This window comes from Ischnura elegans, chromosome 3 (assembly GCF_921293095.1).
Source record: "Ischnura elegans chromosome 3, ioIscEleg1.1, whole genome shotgun sequence".
In the NCBI taxonomy this organism is placed as follows: Eukaryota; Metazoa; Arthropoda; class Insecta; order Odonata; family Coenagrionidae; genus Ischnura; species Ischnura elegans.
In genome coordinates this window covers 6,497,865-6,516,226 of record NC_060248.1, presented here as the reverse complement: position 1 = coordinate 6,516,226, position 18,362 = coordinate 6,497,865, and the positions used below count along the sequence as shown (strand labels likewise).

Below are 18,362 nucleotides of genomic sequence, written 5' to 3'. Positions count from 1 at the left end.
ATGTGATGCAGCCAATGATACTTGGGCAAAGTTAGAAATACATTCTTTTGACTAGAAGAAGGTCGAATATGGATATCCAAGTTCAAGTCCCAATTACGTCCGACGATTTGATAAGACATTTTTTATTCCTTTTGTGTCAATAGGTTCACAGAGACGTTAACGGCCACATTTAAAATTGATTGAGTACAAAAATGGGTCCATTCAGACGCGAGATTGTAATTACTCTAAAGAAATCGATGATGGAATGGAAAGATAAGTTATGATTGTAAAAAACAAATTCTTCAGCTCTTCCACCGTAAGTTTTAAGTTGCCACTGTCAATGTGTCCGCACACTTGTCATTCGTTAATGAAGTCAATAGAATTCGGGTGTTTTGACTCGTTCAGGTAGGACCGCTCATTCAGGGAATGAGTTGCTCTCGGACGACGGACGTTGAAGTCTCTTCTCTTGAATTGAGGAGACTTCAACGCCTCCCACGCGACCGCCAACTCACACCCACCCGAATCTACCTCGCCAAGGTTGGTTCGGAGAGGTAAGGCTAGGGGTCTGCCCTGACTAAAACACACGCGTAAGCACGCAAGTATTCAATAGGACACGGAAGCAAACTGACACGATCATCTTCATCCCGGGGATGGAAATGGTTGCTGAACGAACTCGGATGATCACCTACTCTAAACCTTAATTCATTTGGAGAATTTCCAGTACACTTCTCAACCACAAGAGCGTGATTTTGGTATCCACGTGGACGCCGCTGATATATTCGGCGCATTTCATCGCTAGAGGCCGATGGCCCACCTCGAGGAGAATCACCACCGTCAAACAGGTGAATACACTTACCTTCTTACATCGTTGAACTAAACACAATGGAATGGTGATCACCCCTTCCCAAGTAAAGTTGCGCATCGGACCATCTTTCTTAGGATCTCGAGATGTGCACTCCATATAAATACACTGGAAATGTTATGCAACTTCGAGAGTTATTCTCTGGTCAAACAATTCAGATCGAACCGTAATTTAGATGGTAAAATACTGAGGCCCTATACAATAGTTTAAGCTGTCCAAATAGCCACATTCTCACATTATAATTTTTTGACATTTCCCCATTTAAAATAACTTCATGGTTGTCTGCCATGTTCGTTGTTCCCGGGCCTGCTTCAATAGATCCCGTGCGCGAGAGAAAATTATCTTAGTTCGTTTTTTAGCCTACCATTTTTCAAGTAGGGTCTCGCAAATAATATGAAATGTCCATATATGTACGTCAAATATTTTATAATATGGAAACTTATTTACCGATACCAAAATCTCTTTCAGAAATCACCTTCAGTTAATGTGTGCTAATTAGTAGTATAAGCGCAAATAATAAATATACTTTGAGTTCCAGTCGCTGACAGTGCAGTTTTCGACAGATGCAGCTAAAACCGTTCGTCGCAAACGTAGGATCGCACGTACATGAGAGCCCACCAATGAGTGGATCGCTCGATCCACGCTTCTTCCACTTTGCAATGTAATCGGTTCTCAATAATTATCCACAGCGCGGCGATGAGAGTGCTCACCAATCCATGTATTTACTCTAAATATTATGTCCAACTGATGACTCCCATTCGCCACTGAATAGAATTTGAATTTTGGTGAAAATCCTCAACTGAAACCTATCTACACGCAAACGTCGGATCACACTGCCGTCAGCGACGCCAGTGACGATTTCTGTAAATCCATTTAAACGCGTCGTAGTTGGCAGCATATCTAGTGGCCGATAGGTGAGACCTCTGCCGCGTGGTCTTCGTAACAAGAGGTGCACATTTTATTCAGACATTTTCATGTGAGAAGTTCAGAGGATCATGTGTGAGTATGAGTTGGTACATGCAGACAGGAAATAGGTGTAAATGCGACATTAATGTGATAACACTTCCAAAGTCAATTATGTTTAAATATTTATTTTTTGATAGTAAAATTAAAGCGGGGACACAACACAAGGAGAAGATAATTCTTTCCTCTCCTGAACAAGAGGAAAAATTAATAAATAAATAAATAAATAAAATTTAAATGTCCTGAGCAGAATGTTGAGCACGTGGGTAAGACCTCCTCCCCCATCTCTCCACAGACACCGCGTCCTTTCGCGCCGGCGCCATGTTGGCTCGGATGCGGTGGAACCCTTGGAGGGGCGGGAAAGGAGGCAGTAGGAGTGGGGGGATTGCGATCACCCGCCCCTCTCCTTCCCCCTCCACCGAAGAAAAGGAGTAGGAGGAGGAGATGTCGTCGATGCGATCGATTCCAAAAGAAATCGATATATATCGAACAATCCGCACCCACGGCTCCTCCCCATCCTCCTCCCATTCGTTGTTTACTCGTCGTCAAGGAAGTCATAGTCACGCATGTCCCCGTCGTCAGGAAGCGATGGTCGGTCGGGAGTCCGTCGAAGCGTCCGTTACCCTGCAAAAACAAATGACAGTCCGTTGTTTGCAGATGGAAAGTTAGTTGCTCTCTGTCCGATGATGTCAATTCAAATTGGGCAATAATTATAAGAGAGTAGCTGGGGACCCAATTCAACATTCCAACTACCGTAGGTGACGTGATAGCATAAAATGTAAATAGTTGGGATCGCCTGCGGACTGGAGGGCACCGGCTTCGAACGAATTCTCTACGCGTTACCTCCCAACGCGTTCCTCTCGGCCGATCGAATTTTGCATTTTCCGTCTCCTTTAGGACGTATCCCATCTTTTTGAAAGACTCTTTTAATAGAACGCGGATTAATCGCGACTCTATTGACCAGTGGTGGCAGTTAAAACTATATTCTTTACGTTAGTAGTAAAATTAAAGTTTTCCATTTGAACAGAGCCACCGACCACCGTTCGTCCAAAGTTGAAATGCTTTAACTTCGTGAATAGATCGAATAATGAGCTCAATCGATTCGTGCCCCCTTCGATATGAAGTCACTTCGCATCGCACGCACGAGTCTATCCTAACAGTCGAACTGTCAAATTTAATGTAGAAAACCAGGTACCTTGGTACTGTCATATCTGAGCAAGAAAAATATTTGTGAGTCGATCACAAGTCCACAGTTGTCGAGTGAACGGCCATTTTGGTGTAAGTGCTAGGACGCATAGAAAAAGACTTACTAAGAATTAGACACGAGATAAGTATTTGATGCATTTCACTTAGTCTTCTATATTTGACTTCTAAAACTCCAGAGATAGAATTTTGGCACGGATAGTAGCTTATATTAGTATATAGTAGTTTCTATTTCCCATTCGCAACTATTAAAGGCGCATGCGCACACGATTTCAATTACAGTTTGAGGCGGCCAATCAAGAAGTTCGAAGCTCATCCTTTTCGCACTGAAATCAATATGTGACATATAAAGATTAAAATACCGATATGTTGATTCGCATTTTCATTGCGTTACTTTGAAAGTTTTGTATCGAAAAATTCCCAGATTCATTGGACACCTAAAATACAAATAAAAAACGCCTCGTGCTTTTTTGGGTCCTCGAAATAGCTATTTTTGAACGCCGATCACTACCTGCCCGTGGAGGTATCACAAAAGAAACGCTTTGAGACTCAGTTTTAAAAGTTGTTCGCTCGACGTACGATCGCTCAAACCCAGCGATTCTATGGGTCTGAGCAAATGTGTGTGATGTCACAGATGGCTGTAGACGAAGAGAACAATGCTTTTTTCGGGTCAGAGACAATGAAAGTGTTTCCATGACATCCTTGCACCTCCAGAGCGAGCCACCCCTTCTGACATAGCCGTTGGTGGTGATGCTGATGTCTGGTGTGAGAATAACTGAGCTGAAATTTCGCTTACTGAGCACACACCCGACAGAGAGTCTTGCCCACGCATCTAAGTCTCCAGCCAAAAAAACCTCCACGGTGCCAGGATTCACATTTGGCGGTTATTTTTCGGGGGCATCATGGGAGGCGCACATATAACAGCATCACCGTATCCGTTAAACACTCATTGCCTATTCGATTCACTAATTACAATTTCCGCTTACATAATATTCTGGGAGATAAAGCCCTCATGCGTCGGCGTGTTCGTGATAGAGGTGAAGGATAAAATGCTTCCCCTTGGCACGAATTCCCAATTCCCGCTTTGAGATGTATAGTGGTCGTACTCAAATACTTCCATTTTCCGAAAGTGACGACCCGTTTTCGACTTATCGCGAACTTCACGACCAAAATTAGAGGCAGTAGGTATGGGTGGTACAGCTGAAAAATATCATTTTGTCCTCCCAAACCACACTTTGAGGTTAAAGATTATTTTTAAGCTGGATGCACTCATGTTCATAAATTACACATGGAAAACTTATCTCCTTATTTTTGTCTCCTATGTTTATGTAGTGCGTGCATGAGCTTCCAAAAATGTTCATTTGAGTGATGATGTTTTAACCTGATGTCATGCGTTTGCTTATGTTCAAATCCAGCTGAAAATGTAAAACAGTGTTTCAAAACTTTGAGTAGGGATAGCCACTTTTATGTTTTCTATTTTTTAATGAATTCAAAAAGGATTAGGAAATCTAAATTTTAGGGAAAACAGCCACCTGGAATTCTGCACATAACAGAAATTAGTGGTTGCCAACAACACGTTTAGAATCTGTGAAGAAGATATTCATATTCAAATGCCAGGAGACAAAAGAATATTTCAATTAGACTATATTTTGTTGAAGTAGAGATTTAAGAATCAGAAAAATGACTGCAAAAGCCAAAAGCTACCCGGGAGCAGTGGCGGATACAGAAAAAACTCAAGGGGGGGGCGCAACATATCTTGAGTTGTCTTTACTTTTATCGTAATAAAAGATGATCAAGTCACAGGCAAAGTATATGAAAATTTTATTTAAAGTGATTATAAACATGTAAAAGACAATGCCATCTTATGATATAAAAAATTTACAATTGTGGTTTTGCAATGTTCGGCAATACGGGCGGACCCGCAAGGGGGGGCGCGCGCCCCCTGCGCCCCCATCTGTATCCGCCACTGCCCGGGAGATAGATATCAACAGTGATAATAACCTAGTGATGATGAAATTCCATCTGAAAATCTATAAATTAAAGAAAACAGCGAAGATCATATGGCAAGTAGAGAAATTAAGGAGCCACAACATCAACATGCATTCAAAGAAGCAGTGGAGAACAAAATAATGGTAGATCTGACAATGCAATGGTATATAGAGGAATCAATGGAGAAAATCTGAGAATATGCCTGTTAAAAGCGGATCACGAGATGACACAAAAAAGTTCTAGGGAGAAGAAAAGTTGCTTAGAAAAAAACATGAATCACGTATGACACCTTAGAAGAAAGGAGAAAGCACAAGATTGCTAAAACTGAGAAATTCAGGCTTACTTTCAGTTAATAAGGAACGATTTTAAGTTTAAATAATGTCACATAATTGCTATAAAACAAGTATAATAAATGTACCCAAGTAGTATTTATAATAAATTAAATAATTTAGGTTTTAATATATAAATTAGTATGAGTATGCGTAAGCTATATACACACTAACTGGGCGTTCTATACAGTGTAGAAAAGTTGACTTTGGGCGTTAAATCCACTGAACATACTCACCAACTACAGCTCCCATCATCAACTTAAAAACATTAACACCCTCCTTCAGCACGGTTCACAGAACAAACAATCAGCAAATGTATTAGCCTGAGGGCTCTTATAAAATGATGGCGAGGAATGGAAGCCATCCACCATTATTCTGCAAAACTATAATATTAAACTGCCGTTCACAAGGTGCTCAAATTGAGTAGAGTTGTTTCTTAGCCGCATCGATGTCCTTTCCAGAATTAAATTCTCAATTCCAACTCGAAAACCTTATATATTTAATCCCAAGATGTCTTCTTCTATGGCTCACGGTTAGATATAACAAATCAAATACGAAAAACGAAGGAAAAAATTACAACAAAATAACGCGTTCCAAAGTTTCACTCGCATTTCTCAGGTGATCCAAAATAGACTGAACTGAACTCAAAAATTTTTTCCCATATTTTGAAAAAATTGACTGAAGTTTTTTGCTACTGTTGCGTTATGTTTTAAAATGCCTAAATTTAAATAATTTCATGGTAAAAATGAACATTTTTATAATCCGTTGTAGTGAAATTTTTTATTCTAGCGATAATTTTTATAACTTTTATTTAAAAAATTAGAATGTCCTATTTTTCATGTATTTTTAACATATTGTAGAGAAAAACTTTATGCTTTTCACTTTGCTTCACGAAGTGTTTAGCACCACATTATAAAATAAAGTGTCAACTTTAGTTATCAATTGAAAAATCCTGCCCCAATTTACCACCCCGCCTCTCCTATCAAGTTATGTGCGTGAATGTCCAACCGCCCGACGCGGTGGTTAGATGCGAACATTTGTTCAGACTTAGATGTAGTCGAGGATAATTCGCTAAAAGTGAGACCAAATTACCGTTGTCTACACTTACATACACTGCATACATTTGGCATGCCTTATTAGTCTTATTGTTCCAAGTGCACATTACGATTTCCTTCATAAGACATATAATGGACTCAACGATTTCGCCGGCAAGTCAGATTCTTGTCTCGGGAAGCGGGCGGCTGCAAAGCAATAATTCTTCGAAAACCCAATTCTAACCACTATAAACTCGAATATTCTGCTATCCGTACTCTCCTAGGCCTTTTGTAGCTACCATCAGCTCAAACACTGAAAAGGGCACACGTGTGGCGGAGTGGGCACTACCCAGCCGACCGCGTTAATCCCTACTGTACCCGAAAACCCAACCACCGTGCTATGATTCTTATCTAGCGTTAATGAAGTTCTGTACTCGTTTCATAACTGTCCCATTGTAATAATGCCGCTTATTGCTTTATTACCTCGGTGTATGAAGGGGTTTTTGCACTGTTGAGGATCGCTTCCCTTCGGCATCCGCGCAAACGTTTTCTACGAAGTAGCTCGCACGGGGTTCTCTACAAATGCTTCTTTCCAATTGGTTGAAAACTATTCTCTTTCACGATTTTACTGAGAAAATTAGTCAGTTTGTCTTCGTGAGTGCGAAAGAATGTGAGTGCTTGCGCTGCGGAAGCGAAGAACCAGAATTTATTTTCCCTATATCGTGAAATTTCAGCGTTGAGGCCGAACTACCACTAGTGAAGGATATCTCGGAACGATGAAAAGGTACGCTTTCCAAGTAAAATATCTCTGCGATCGTGTGTATTATTCAGGAAATTATGTTCTAATTTCTATTTCCTTTCCCGGTGGTTTAGATTGTTGATATTTTGGATGAGAGAAAATGGAGCGCATGACAGTAACCCGCAAAGAAATACATGACGTTATTGTCAATGAAAGTGTAAATTCGCTGTCATCAAAACGTCAATTGGCCCTTCAATATCTTCATGACAAGTTAAACTTGGGGAAAGACGAGAAGATAAAGGAAATGTTGAAGAATGTCATGAATAAATACTTTTTCAATAGGTATATCCAGGTATGGAAAGAATGCAAGAGAATCAGTGTCAGGTTTGTAGTAAAATTTGGATGTTGGTTAGAGAAGGATATATCGCTCCCAACACATACGCATGAATCTCTTCTTGAGACCACTTGTGAAAGCATGGTCAAGACACGACTAATGATGGGAACACTGCCCAACGTTTTTTTTCTGAACGTAAGCTAACATCAGAAATTACCGGTATGTTTACCATCAAAAACTCATTATATATATTTTTATTTATTAATTCCAAAACTTGTTATGGATATTTAAATTTTTTGGAAGTAGGATATGGTGAGGACTTTTTTCCTTTTTAAATAGGCATTAGTGAGGAACTCGTCTCGAGGTTTGCCTCAATTTTAAAAGCTCTGGCATCTGGACTTGAGATAGATTACGCCAATTTCAGCGTATACTGCTCAGAAACTGCATCCCTTTTTGTGGATTTGTATCCGTGGTACTGCACGCCGCCCACGGTGCACAAATTGCTGCTTCATGGGTCATCAATTGCCAAGGCAGCAGTGCTTCCAATTGCCAAACTTTCGAAGGAAGCTTTGGAATCTCGCCACAAAGACATCAGAAGATTCCGAGCGCAACACACGCGAAAATTTTCGCGCTTAGCTGAAATGGGAGATCTTTTCCGAAGGCTCCTCCTTACTTTGTATTATCTAATATCCAATAGTTATGTATGTACAAATGCTAAAAGAAATGTTTCAAAGGATATACGAAACTTACTTGTATTGGAGGAGCCAACTTCTGATGAGGACAGTGACGGCTGGGAATCCGATGAAAACTGGTAGCGGGCTGGTTAATTTATCCCTTATGTTTTCTTATGTTTTATATATTTATGTTAATTTATTATGGTTCATAAATAATTTTATGTGGTATTTTGGTTTAAATTGTTTGCTAGGTGATTTCTTATGTGTGTTCTTTAGGACAAAATTCTGACGCAAGTTAATTGACTGAATCATTAATAATGTTTAAAAAATAATTTTATGTATTTAATATGAAATATTTATTTAAATTATTAAATTTAATTTTAAACTACTAACTTCTTTACTCCTAACTATTAATTTCAATTAAATGTTCCTTCTTTACTGAAGCGGTCCAAATTGTCGATTTTTGTTTTTTTCCGTCTCCGCGAACTTGCTTAAAAAAAACTTCCCGGATCAGTTTTTCGGCAAAATTTCTTAATATTCATGTTATATAGCCTAACCAAAATTAGTAGGAAAATTTTCGTTGTGTTAATTATAAAAATGTGGAAGATATGATTTTTGGCCAGCTTTTTTCGATTTCAGTCCACTGTGCATCAGAGGAACCCACGAGCTTATTTAACGATAAATAAATAGACCAACACTTATACCATGCACTGGAGCAGGAATGAGTGACATAGAAGAAAACAATTATCCGTGGAGCTAACTTTTCGCCGAGTGCTGAATGTGAATATCCTAGCCATTGCTTTTTCCACGGGCCGTGCTTAATGTTGGCTGTAAAGCCGGTGTCCCACGGTCAAATTTACATCAAAATATTTGCATCAACATTTTTGTCCAAAAAATTTGATGCCAATATTTTGATGCAACTGGACAGGGGGTGTCCCACGATGCATCTCATTTTGATCAAAAACAAACGAAAGACGATATTTATGTAAACAAATTTGGAAACTTGTGGAGGTGAAGGATTCTGTCTTTTTTAGCAGGTGAAGTTGTCTGAACAGGCCTCTTGAACATAAAAGAGGCGAAAAAAAAGAAAACAGAAGGAATGCTGAACTTGGCCTTGGCTGGAAAGGGGGTATGAAAGCGTTGGAATAAGCATGCTAAACATGTTGGAGAAGGAGTTGGTCGCCGATGTTCCCGTATATTATCAATAATAATTGACGATAAGTGAGGATATTTTCATGTCCCTTATTAGCAAGGTTGAGGGCAGAATGAAACGCCATGATACAAACGTAAGGCAGTTTATTCCCGCGAGGAAAATGTTATTAATACATGATGGACATTGTGGTTGAGATGTTATGAATAGTGCTGTAAGCGTGCTTTTAAATCACAAATAAAAGCGTGCAATTTTTCTCTCCTAATCTAGCAGTTGGTAAAATAAGGTCCTCATCTTAGTAATAGAAACGGGCAGCTGTAGTGTTTCACAAGTATAATCGTCATTTCATATTAGTCATTTCTCCAGCTGCTCGCTCGGATTGCATGCCCGACACAAAGATAACCTGTAGAATTCGGTCTCGATACCTTAAGTAAATCTTTTATTCTTTCCAAAACATCCCTCCTTGTATTGCGATTCTAAAGATCGCTTCCTTCTTATTAAAGATCAACTAATTATTACGGATTTCCTAGTTGAGAGTTTCCATCGCCTATCATAAAGACCAATTTTTGCTCATATTTACTTTTAGGACCACACCAGGCGATGAAATAGACGATCACGAACGTATATATATATTTGAAATAATGTTTTGTGAATTCACTTCGTGGTATTGTGATATTATAAATTTAAAACTAAACCTTTTAGTGTTCCATACAGTACTAATGAAAAAACTCAACCGGCTTCGATCTTTTCAAGTCCTTATATAGGGGTTTACGATTAAGATAACGACCTGAAAAGGTGGAAACCGGTTGGGATTTTAATGCATACTGTGTGGGATACAACAAAGTTTATTTTTATGTCCATAATATACATAATTATTAATTAAAATACTCATGCAGACGATTAATAAGTTTAACCTATTTGGCCTGTGTGACAGCGCTTGGCGATGCTTTTTTGTCAAAGGCCCTGTGATTGGTTGGTTTCATCCAATTGGATGAAAATTTAGAACCTGTCCTATCCATTTGTACAAATCGGTGATTTGTACAAACGATAGGACCAAAAGCCAGTTGGATGAAATTTTGACCGTGGGACAGGGTGCGCGTCAGTTGCATCAAATTTTGATGCAAATATTTTGATGCAAATTTGACCGTGGGACATCGGCTTAACGCAGTGTCCTCACCTCGTGTCCACTCCAATGTGCTCTGGGTTCCGTTCGTGCTGCTCTTCGTCGTCTTCTGCCTCCGCGGCCCACCGCTGCACGCCTTGGAACACGCGGTCAGCCAGCGCCAGCAGACGGGGATCCCACGAACCTGTCAATGGTCAATGTAAGTGATCAATCATCAATGCCCGTGACCATCTCCAACACGAATATCACGCACAAGAGAGCAGAAATGAGTCATACGGTCGGAGACAAATGCAGGCCTCTCAATCAATTTGGGCTAAACCCAGCGTAGACAAATGGGGTCGCTTTGGAAGGCTTCTAGGGTTTCCCACAGAGGCCCTCAACACTTTAAGGCGTTAACGGTGTGTCCTTAGGAGAGTGTGTCTTCGGGGCTGAAGATGAGAACCTACTCTATTCCCTAATAATCGCAGCGCAAACTTTTCCCCGGTGGGAAAGACGAGAGAATGCTACTTCAAATTCGCTCTCGGAATCCGCAATTTATTAACCCATAATAACCAAATGTTGCTCCTAAGCAACATCTAAAATGTATAAATTTTCGGACCTAAGTATTATTTTTTGGTGTAGAGTTTAATGACGAAATATTTGGCTTCCACGATAATTATGATTAATTGCAAAAATTTCAAGTTTACCTAATAAGAAATCTTGAAATTAGAGTTCTCTCAGAAACAGCTCTGGATTGGAAAGGGTTGAAAAGAGGAGGACGGAAGAGAACGATATGTCACGGCGAATGAAAGGAACCGTCTCCATTCAGTAATTACGACGTCGATTCAAAATGAGGAAAACACGAAAATTGCCGCACACTTATCCTGAGTTGATGACGTCACTACAGTGCCATTGCATTCACTCGATAAGGGAGAACTTTTCACTGAGGGAAAAAATGGCTCTCAAGAATGTAAGCAGCGATGGACAATGCGGAGCCCTTGCACAATGCCAAGGAGTAGCCGCTCTATATAAGTTTGTGACGTTGACAACTTATCCGCGAGAGGGTTGAGGCCGACGATAGCACGCTGCTAAAGCGAGAAGGTGGCTGATCGAAAATTGGAACGATAAACACGCCTCTTCATTTTCAAACTACTTTTACGTAAAAACAAAATAGAATTGGCAAGCGAGCCCATAGCGATTGGAGTGAATATACGGACCTGCGAATTCCAAAAAGACACAAACCCATTCCGACGGAAATTTATAATGGGTTTAACAGCAGTGGTGTCATGGTGCTGGAAAGCCCTTTATAAATATAATATTCAAATAACACTTTTATCAATTTTGGTGCCTCAAAATTTCTAATATATACAATCGTTACCAAAACATACATTTATTTAAAAAATGCAGAAGGAACTTGTAATAATAAAAAAACACACAGAGTAATATTTCACTTGTAAAAAAAGTTAACGGAATTGCGTTCCGGCACTGCTTATGTTGCCATGACACCACTGTTTAACAACTAATATTTTCTTTAATGAAGGATCCACTAACGAAGGGGCGTGTATTTAGGACACGCTATAGTCCTCCTGCTATGAGTTAAAATGGATGACAGTTTGGTGCCATGGTATGAATCAATTCAATGAATCAAATGTGCGGGCATTGATAGCCACAGAGAGAGCATTTATACAATTAGAATTTATTAAATTCCCTCATTGTGAGAGAAAATGAATTACTACACCTATCCGCTGAGCGTCGCTTTTAACAAATATGAGACATTAAAAAGGGAAGGCAAGTTTTTACGAAAATGTTTACCATAATTTGCTGGAAATCACTCGAGTCAATGAGGAGAGAAGTAGGAATTAGAGGTATCTCTAGAGCATGTATTTTTAACCTTGCCTGGAGGGACCCATAAAACAGGTTGAAGGACCTTGTTATTTGGCGTGGAAGGATCATTCTTTTAAGGTAGAGCCAGGTCTCCAATGCACTTAAATGTTCCTTGCCACATCTGGCTACTATCTAACTAGGGCGATAGAGGATTGGAATAGTTGAGCCGAATTGGAGAGCACTCCACAATTAATACTCGGATTTTTTTGACGAGGCTGAAAAAAATTGATTTATGAGGGCCTTCATTGTATTTTTATTTAGCATGTAATATTTTGTACTTCAGACATGATATATTTTTGGACTTTTTATATATATTTTTAGATAAAGTTTTGTGCTGCATGTTACAACCCGGCCCTCGACTTGTAATTTTTTCTTTATTAATAACAAAAAAAAAAAATACCTTACCTGTCGGACCAAGGAGTGTAATATGATGTTCTCCTTGTAGCCCTGAATGATACCTACTCTCAACTGCTCAAGCAATCTAATTGTAAGCCTAGCGTGCAGCCTCCGAATCTCACCATTATAAGGTAAATTTATCAATGACGATAGCAACGCTGATTTGAAACTGTGAAAGGTTAGCTAGTATGGCGAGGCTATATCATATGCACTGTATGAAGTTGAATTAAAATAGCTATTCATATAAAGAGCTAGCGGCTTACAGCCTTATTCGTTTAGCACCAGTATGACGCTGTCAGTTATTGCATGGGCAAGTAAAGTGCTGTCGGGAATTTGTTGAAATGTATTTCTAGTCTTCGCTCTAGGGTGTATGCATGAGTGTCGTTTAGGTCCGTTGGGAGGAGTCAGCGTCTACACTGTAATGCCGTGATAATGCATGGGGACGTCCTCCGCAAGAAATGAACTCGCCTCGCATGAACAGGCAAACGACACGCCCAATTGGGTTCTGCTCCGCGGGGAGCGCCACCGGTTTGAAGATATCCAAAGGGACCGGAAGATCCGGTTTTCGTGCATTTGCGGATTGTAATGGGGGGATCAGGGGGGATTCTGGGTGTGTGCGTTGGAGGGGGAAGTCGCCCTAATTACGTGATCTCTCGCAGGGTGCATCGGCTGCCCCAGTCACCATGGAAATAGGAATATTAAGGCCACGCGCCGGGCGCGGTGATGAACGTCAATTCAATCAACGAAACATTTTCACAGCGTCCACCTCCGCGAAATTCGAGCCCGAGTACTGAAATATCACACGACAGGTACTTGGTCCGTCCTAGATAGCGCAAACAACCAAGTGGAATTGATTTTAAACTCGCCACGAAGGGCAATAGGAAACATCCTGTGGAACATACAAAAGTGTCTCTTCATTATGTTTCCTGTCACCAAGTTCCACCAAGTATCGCCTTCCAACCTTAAGTTAAACGAAGGGCAATGATCTCGTGTGACTATATATTTACGAACAACAACCAACAGTGGGTCATCGTTGAGTTAAAAAATACGAGCATTGAATTTCCAACGATCCCTAAAGCACCGAAGTCATTAATTCGGCGGTTACCGCTGGAAGTTTCCTCCGTCGAATTGTTGTGAATTGACAAATGAAATCGTTGTCCTAGGTCATCAATTGGTCTCGAGTCATCAAGCTAACTTGTTTATTTGCGCTTTTGAAAAAGTCATTGGCTTTAACAAGCCCGGTGGCTCCAGCGAGTATCAATAGACTTTTGCAAAGTTTGCTAATAGTGTGCGAGTGTAGGAAATCTCGTACCGCATAATGGCTCACGCATGGCTCATTTGTGCGGCTCCGTTGAGCCCAAGGGGAGTTTTCGCATTTTGTAAGTCTTCTGTTGTAGGAGACGGAAGAAAAGGTCTCGGAACAGAAATCTCTGTATTTGTGTTAACGATATTGAGGAAGACACAATACACACAACACAACTCAAGGAACAGCTAACTAGCCTTTTCCATCATTTAAAACCACAACATTATAAGGTAAATTTATCAATTGTTATGATGATTGCAGCGCTGATTTGAAACCGTGAAAGATTGGCTATTATGACGAGACTATATCAGATGCACTGTATGAAGTTGAATTAAATTAGCTATTCATATTAAGAGCTATAGAGAATTTTGATTTATGTTGGGCAAACAGAAGAGGCACCGAAGTTTCGCCAACGGCGAAATCTCAGAGTCCAGTCATACATTTTTGTTCTCTGCAACATGATAAGAACATATATTCAGAACCATACATGAAGAATTTCAATAGGTAAGGCACAACCTTTTCATCTTTTCCCACTGAAAAACAATGGATGCCATCTTTTTCGTCACTCACAATCAAGTATCCACAAAATCACAGCAAGAATTCAGGAATTTTATCTTCTTGTGACAAAAGAAAATGTTTTTAGCCCTCTTCGCTCTTAAAAAATGACCCTTCCAGCGGGAAACGATATGTTATGGCAGAGAAACCAATAGAGTGGTCGAACGAGAATAAAACTTCGCACGAGTGGACTAAATCCATTTTCACGAAAATTCAAGAAAGGCCAACCCACAGCTTTGACAAATAATTACGAAAAAAAACGTGACATTTTGACGCTGCTTCTACTGCTAAGGAAAAGTGTGCGGAGGAATCGAGTGTTGGGCACTCACTGGTTTGGATGCTGTGCAGCATGGCGGTGCGCACGGCAGCCCTCTTGGTCCTCCCACTCAGGCCTCTCCTCCTCTCGTCGTCTTCATCGTCGTCATCGTCTTCATCTTCGTCGTCCTCTTCATCGTCCTCTTCCTCCTCTTGCCCCTGCGGCTTGTGGTGGGGCTTGTGATTGTTACCGCTAGGGCGGCGCTTTTTCTTCTCCTTGATCTGCCAATAACGCGGGGAGAAAGGCATAAATATATATCAGAAACATTTTTTTTATTTCAAACACGGTCGAGAAGTCGATTCACAAAAAAATCAGAAAAACCTCGCACAAAAAATACGCTGAGGTGAGTCAAAGATATTGAAAATCGAAAACAGTATTACTCCTTAAACAATTATTTTAAGCTATTTTTTACCAGATAGGAATGTCTCACAGGTCACGTAAGAATTCTGTAGCGTTTTCATGATATTCAAATCCTGCATTAAACCGTAGGTATCCTTCAGGTAGATTAAAGAACAGATTTATGAGAGCGGATTGAGCGGTTTAAAATAATTCTATATCGTTAAGGATATTGTAATCTCTAAGAATACGAATAATAGAAAAGAATAGAATATACATTTAATATGCTGTGGGCATCACCCTAGGAAGAAAAAAACAATTTATACGCAAGTAAAATTTGGCTCAGCAAAAAAAGCAGGATGGGAAGGAAAAAAATACCGGTAGATATAGATTGTTGTGATCAAAATTGGAAAGAGGAGAGAACAAGGCTTAAAGTTCCTTATCCACCATTTTTTCGTTAAGTTATACTATTTCCCAATAGTACGTGTTCATACATTCGAGTGAACAGATTCAAAACAGAATGGATTGAAAACATTATTTCATCCCAACTTGATGACCGGATGGACGAAGGGACACAAGCGGTGGAATGGGTGTGGCCAGGAGACACTTTGATTTGGGAGCAAGGGGATGTGAGGGGGAGGAATTTTTGCAGTTCAAGAGCTATCAGATATTTAAAAAATATATTTTCCAGCTTATAATATTTATTTCATCACAAATAATATTTATCTCATCACAATAAAATTTAAATTAAAAATAATACAAATGATAATAATCACATCAAAAACGTATTAAGTACACGTATCATTCATATTTTTCTTTAAATAATTGCACCGTATTTCTTGACAGGTGATCAAAAATATATCTCTGCACGACTATATTTTCAATATTCGAGGGTAAAATATTTAAATTCCATATTCGTCGGAATATTGTTCCAAATTGAAGGAGCAATTGGACCATGGAAGTGTTCGTTAATTTCATTCACTAATTGCAGTTCATGGACATGTGCAAGTATCGTTTGATTCAGAGAAAGCAAGTTGGACATACAGCATAATAGACCCATTAGCATCCTAGATGTCTACTCGTTCTCATAATAGAAGGATCCTAGCATTCATAGTAAATCCTAAGCGAAGTGAAACCAATGAAATTTTCCCTTACGCTACCATTGTTGACAATAAAAAATACCACGCTGTTTTAGGGAAGTTTTCGGATTTTTTAAAATGAAAAATGTGGATAACATTTTTTGCAATTACATTTCCCATATATCCAGGGAAAAACCAACCGTCCCATGGTAACATAGCGACAAACACAAGCAACCTTGAGCAAGTTCATACATATCGTTCGATTCAGGCCTCGGAGGAAATGTAAACAGAAGAGTCTCACGGTGGCTGTGGATAGGTTGCATTGAAATCCCTCAGACTTTCCCTTTTTCGCGAGCACTAAATTTCAACGACAATGGAATTCCCAATTGATTGTAAACAGCATGGAGAACAATCGTCACGTGATCTGGGTCTTTGCCGTTCCGATCTCGTATCCAAAGGCCCCCTTACAAAGCGCGCTCTTCTCGTCTACGAATGCCATTATTTCCTCCTGACAGTAATATATGTTTCGTGCGCCGTTCCAGCTTTGGTCCTGTCGGCACCTGCTGTGGCTTGGCTTGTGCAAGGTCAGGCGCGCATCATGGCTTGGTGCGGAGTGGTCGAACGGGTGCATTGTGGGTCAGTGGACGCATAGCGATGGACCGGAAGAACAGGATTGGCTAAGATGCGATTAAAGGAGATACGAGCGAAAGTGGATTCGGAAGGGAGTGAGATGAAGAGGCGGGAAGATCCAATCGTGCGCACGCAAAGTCACCGTGCGTGAGTGCACACGCATTAAGTGCATGCGTGTCTGTGCGTGCGTACCTACTATTCGAGTGCAGAGGGGAAGACGGGTCGGCATGGCAACCGAGGGATAAACACTCGCTGAAGAGCCAAGTGCTCTGCGATCAGAGCGTATATTCCATAAATACTTATTTATTTGCTTATTTAATCCCGTCCAAAAACAGCACGAGGCCAATTACAGAGGACTACAATAACAGTATGAAGAATTATAACACCGGCGGATGAAGTTCGCCATGAAAAAATATTTGACTTAGCCGGGATTCGAACCCGGATTCCGGATTCGAGTACCCGCTAAGTCAAATATTTTCTTCCGTTGGTGTATTTAAGTTTGCACCCGTGCGCGTGAGTGCGTACAAAGTCACTTGTTTCTGCAGTGCTCCGTATATTCCACAATCATTCCGTTCACCACTGCCTCTTTCCTCACTATTACAGCGAGTGAGTTTTTTTACAAAAAATATGTTTGCTAAACAACTTTTTCCACCAAAAATCTTTGACGATCGATCCGGTAATACTACATGCCTCCTCGGAAACCACATGCACTGAGAATCGTATTGAGTTTCAAGCACTAGCACTTATTTATCCGAGTGTCTTCACCGCCACGAAAACAGCGCATTTGAGGCGTTTAGTGCGGAGGAATCCAAAAACGTTGTACGATCACAAACACCCATGTCCTTGATAAGGCCTTTTGACCAAGGTGGGCCTCGAACCCGCGACCATCTATTTTTCAGTCGAGTACTTTCTCCTTCTGCCAATGAAGCTGTCGTTTGAGTATATCATCAATTAATTATCGGCAATTATGTGCATGAAGACTTTTTTCGGTCAGAAATCCGCAGTTCTTTGGATTTTCGGAGGTTTCCTTGGGACTTTTAAATTAGGCTCTGGCCGGGATTTCAACATTCGTGTTTGCGTCGCATTCTGCGAGCGACGAATCAGTGGTTGCGGCGACAAATTAAGCAAGTACAGCAAGGGTGATCACAATTTTATCAGGGGAACACCCCACCCCTCCTAAAGCTTGTCAAATGGTCTAAAAATCATGTTGACAAAGTTTCAACTCAACATTATTACTTTAGAAATTGCCTCATAGAGGGTTAATTTTGGAAAGAATATGATTTTTAGCAGACCCTTTTCCTCCATAAAATGAAACCATTCGTCGTAGTAACTCACCTCATATTCATTGGATATTCAATTTTACTGTCTTAAGCCTGAATCACACAGTCATTTTATCCGTCATTTCCGAGCGATAATAATCGCGATCACTCGAGTGATCACTCTCAAATGATCGCCGCCGGCAATTGTTTTTCGCGATCATGGGAGGCTAATGTATCAGCCAGCGC

General features: G+C 40.3%; 1 protein-coding gene across 1 annotated transcript in view; it reads right to left on the bottom strand.

Moving 5' to 3' along the window:
• Nucleotides 1-1,916: 1,916 nt before the first annotated feature.
• The window catches only part of LOC124155387, a 54,343-nt gene continuing 37,897 nt past the window's right edge, over nucleotides 1,917-18,362 (bottom strand). The window contains exons 3-5 of the mRNA XM_046529162.1: nucleotides 14,826-15,033; nucleotides 10,434-10,563; nucleotides 1,917-2,428 (exon numbers count right to left, since the gene is read on the bottom strand). Of these exons, the coding sequence (XP_046385118.1) occupies nucleotides 2,383-2,428; nucleotides 10,434-10,563; nucleotides 14,826-15,033 (384 nt within the window). The 3' untranslated portion in view covers nucleotides 1,917-2,382. The remainder of the gene's footprint in view (nucleotides 2,429-10,433; nucleotides 10,564-14,825; nucleotides 15,034-18,362) is intronic.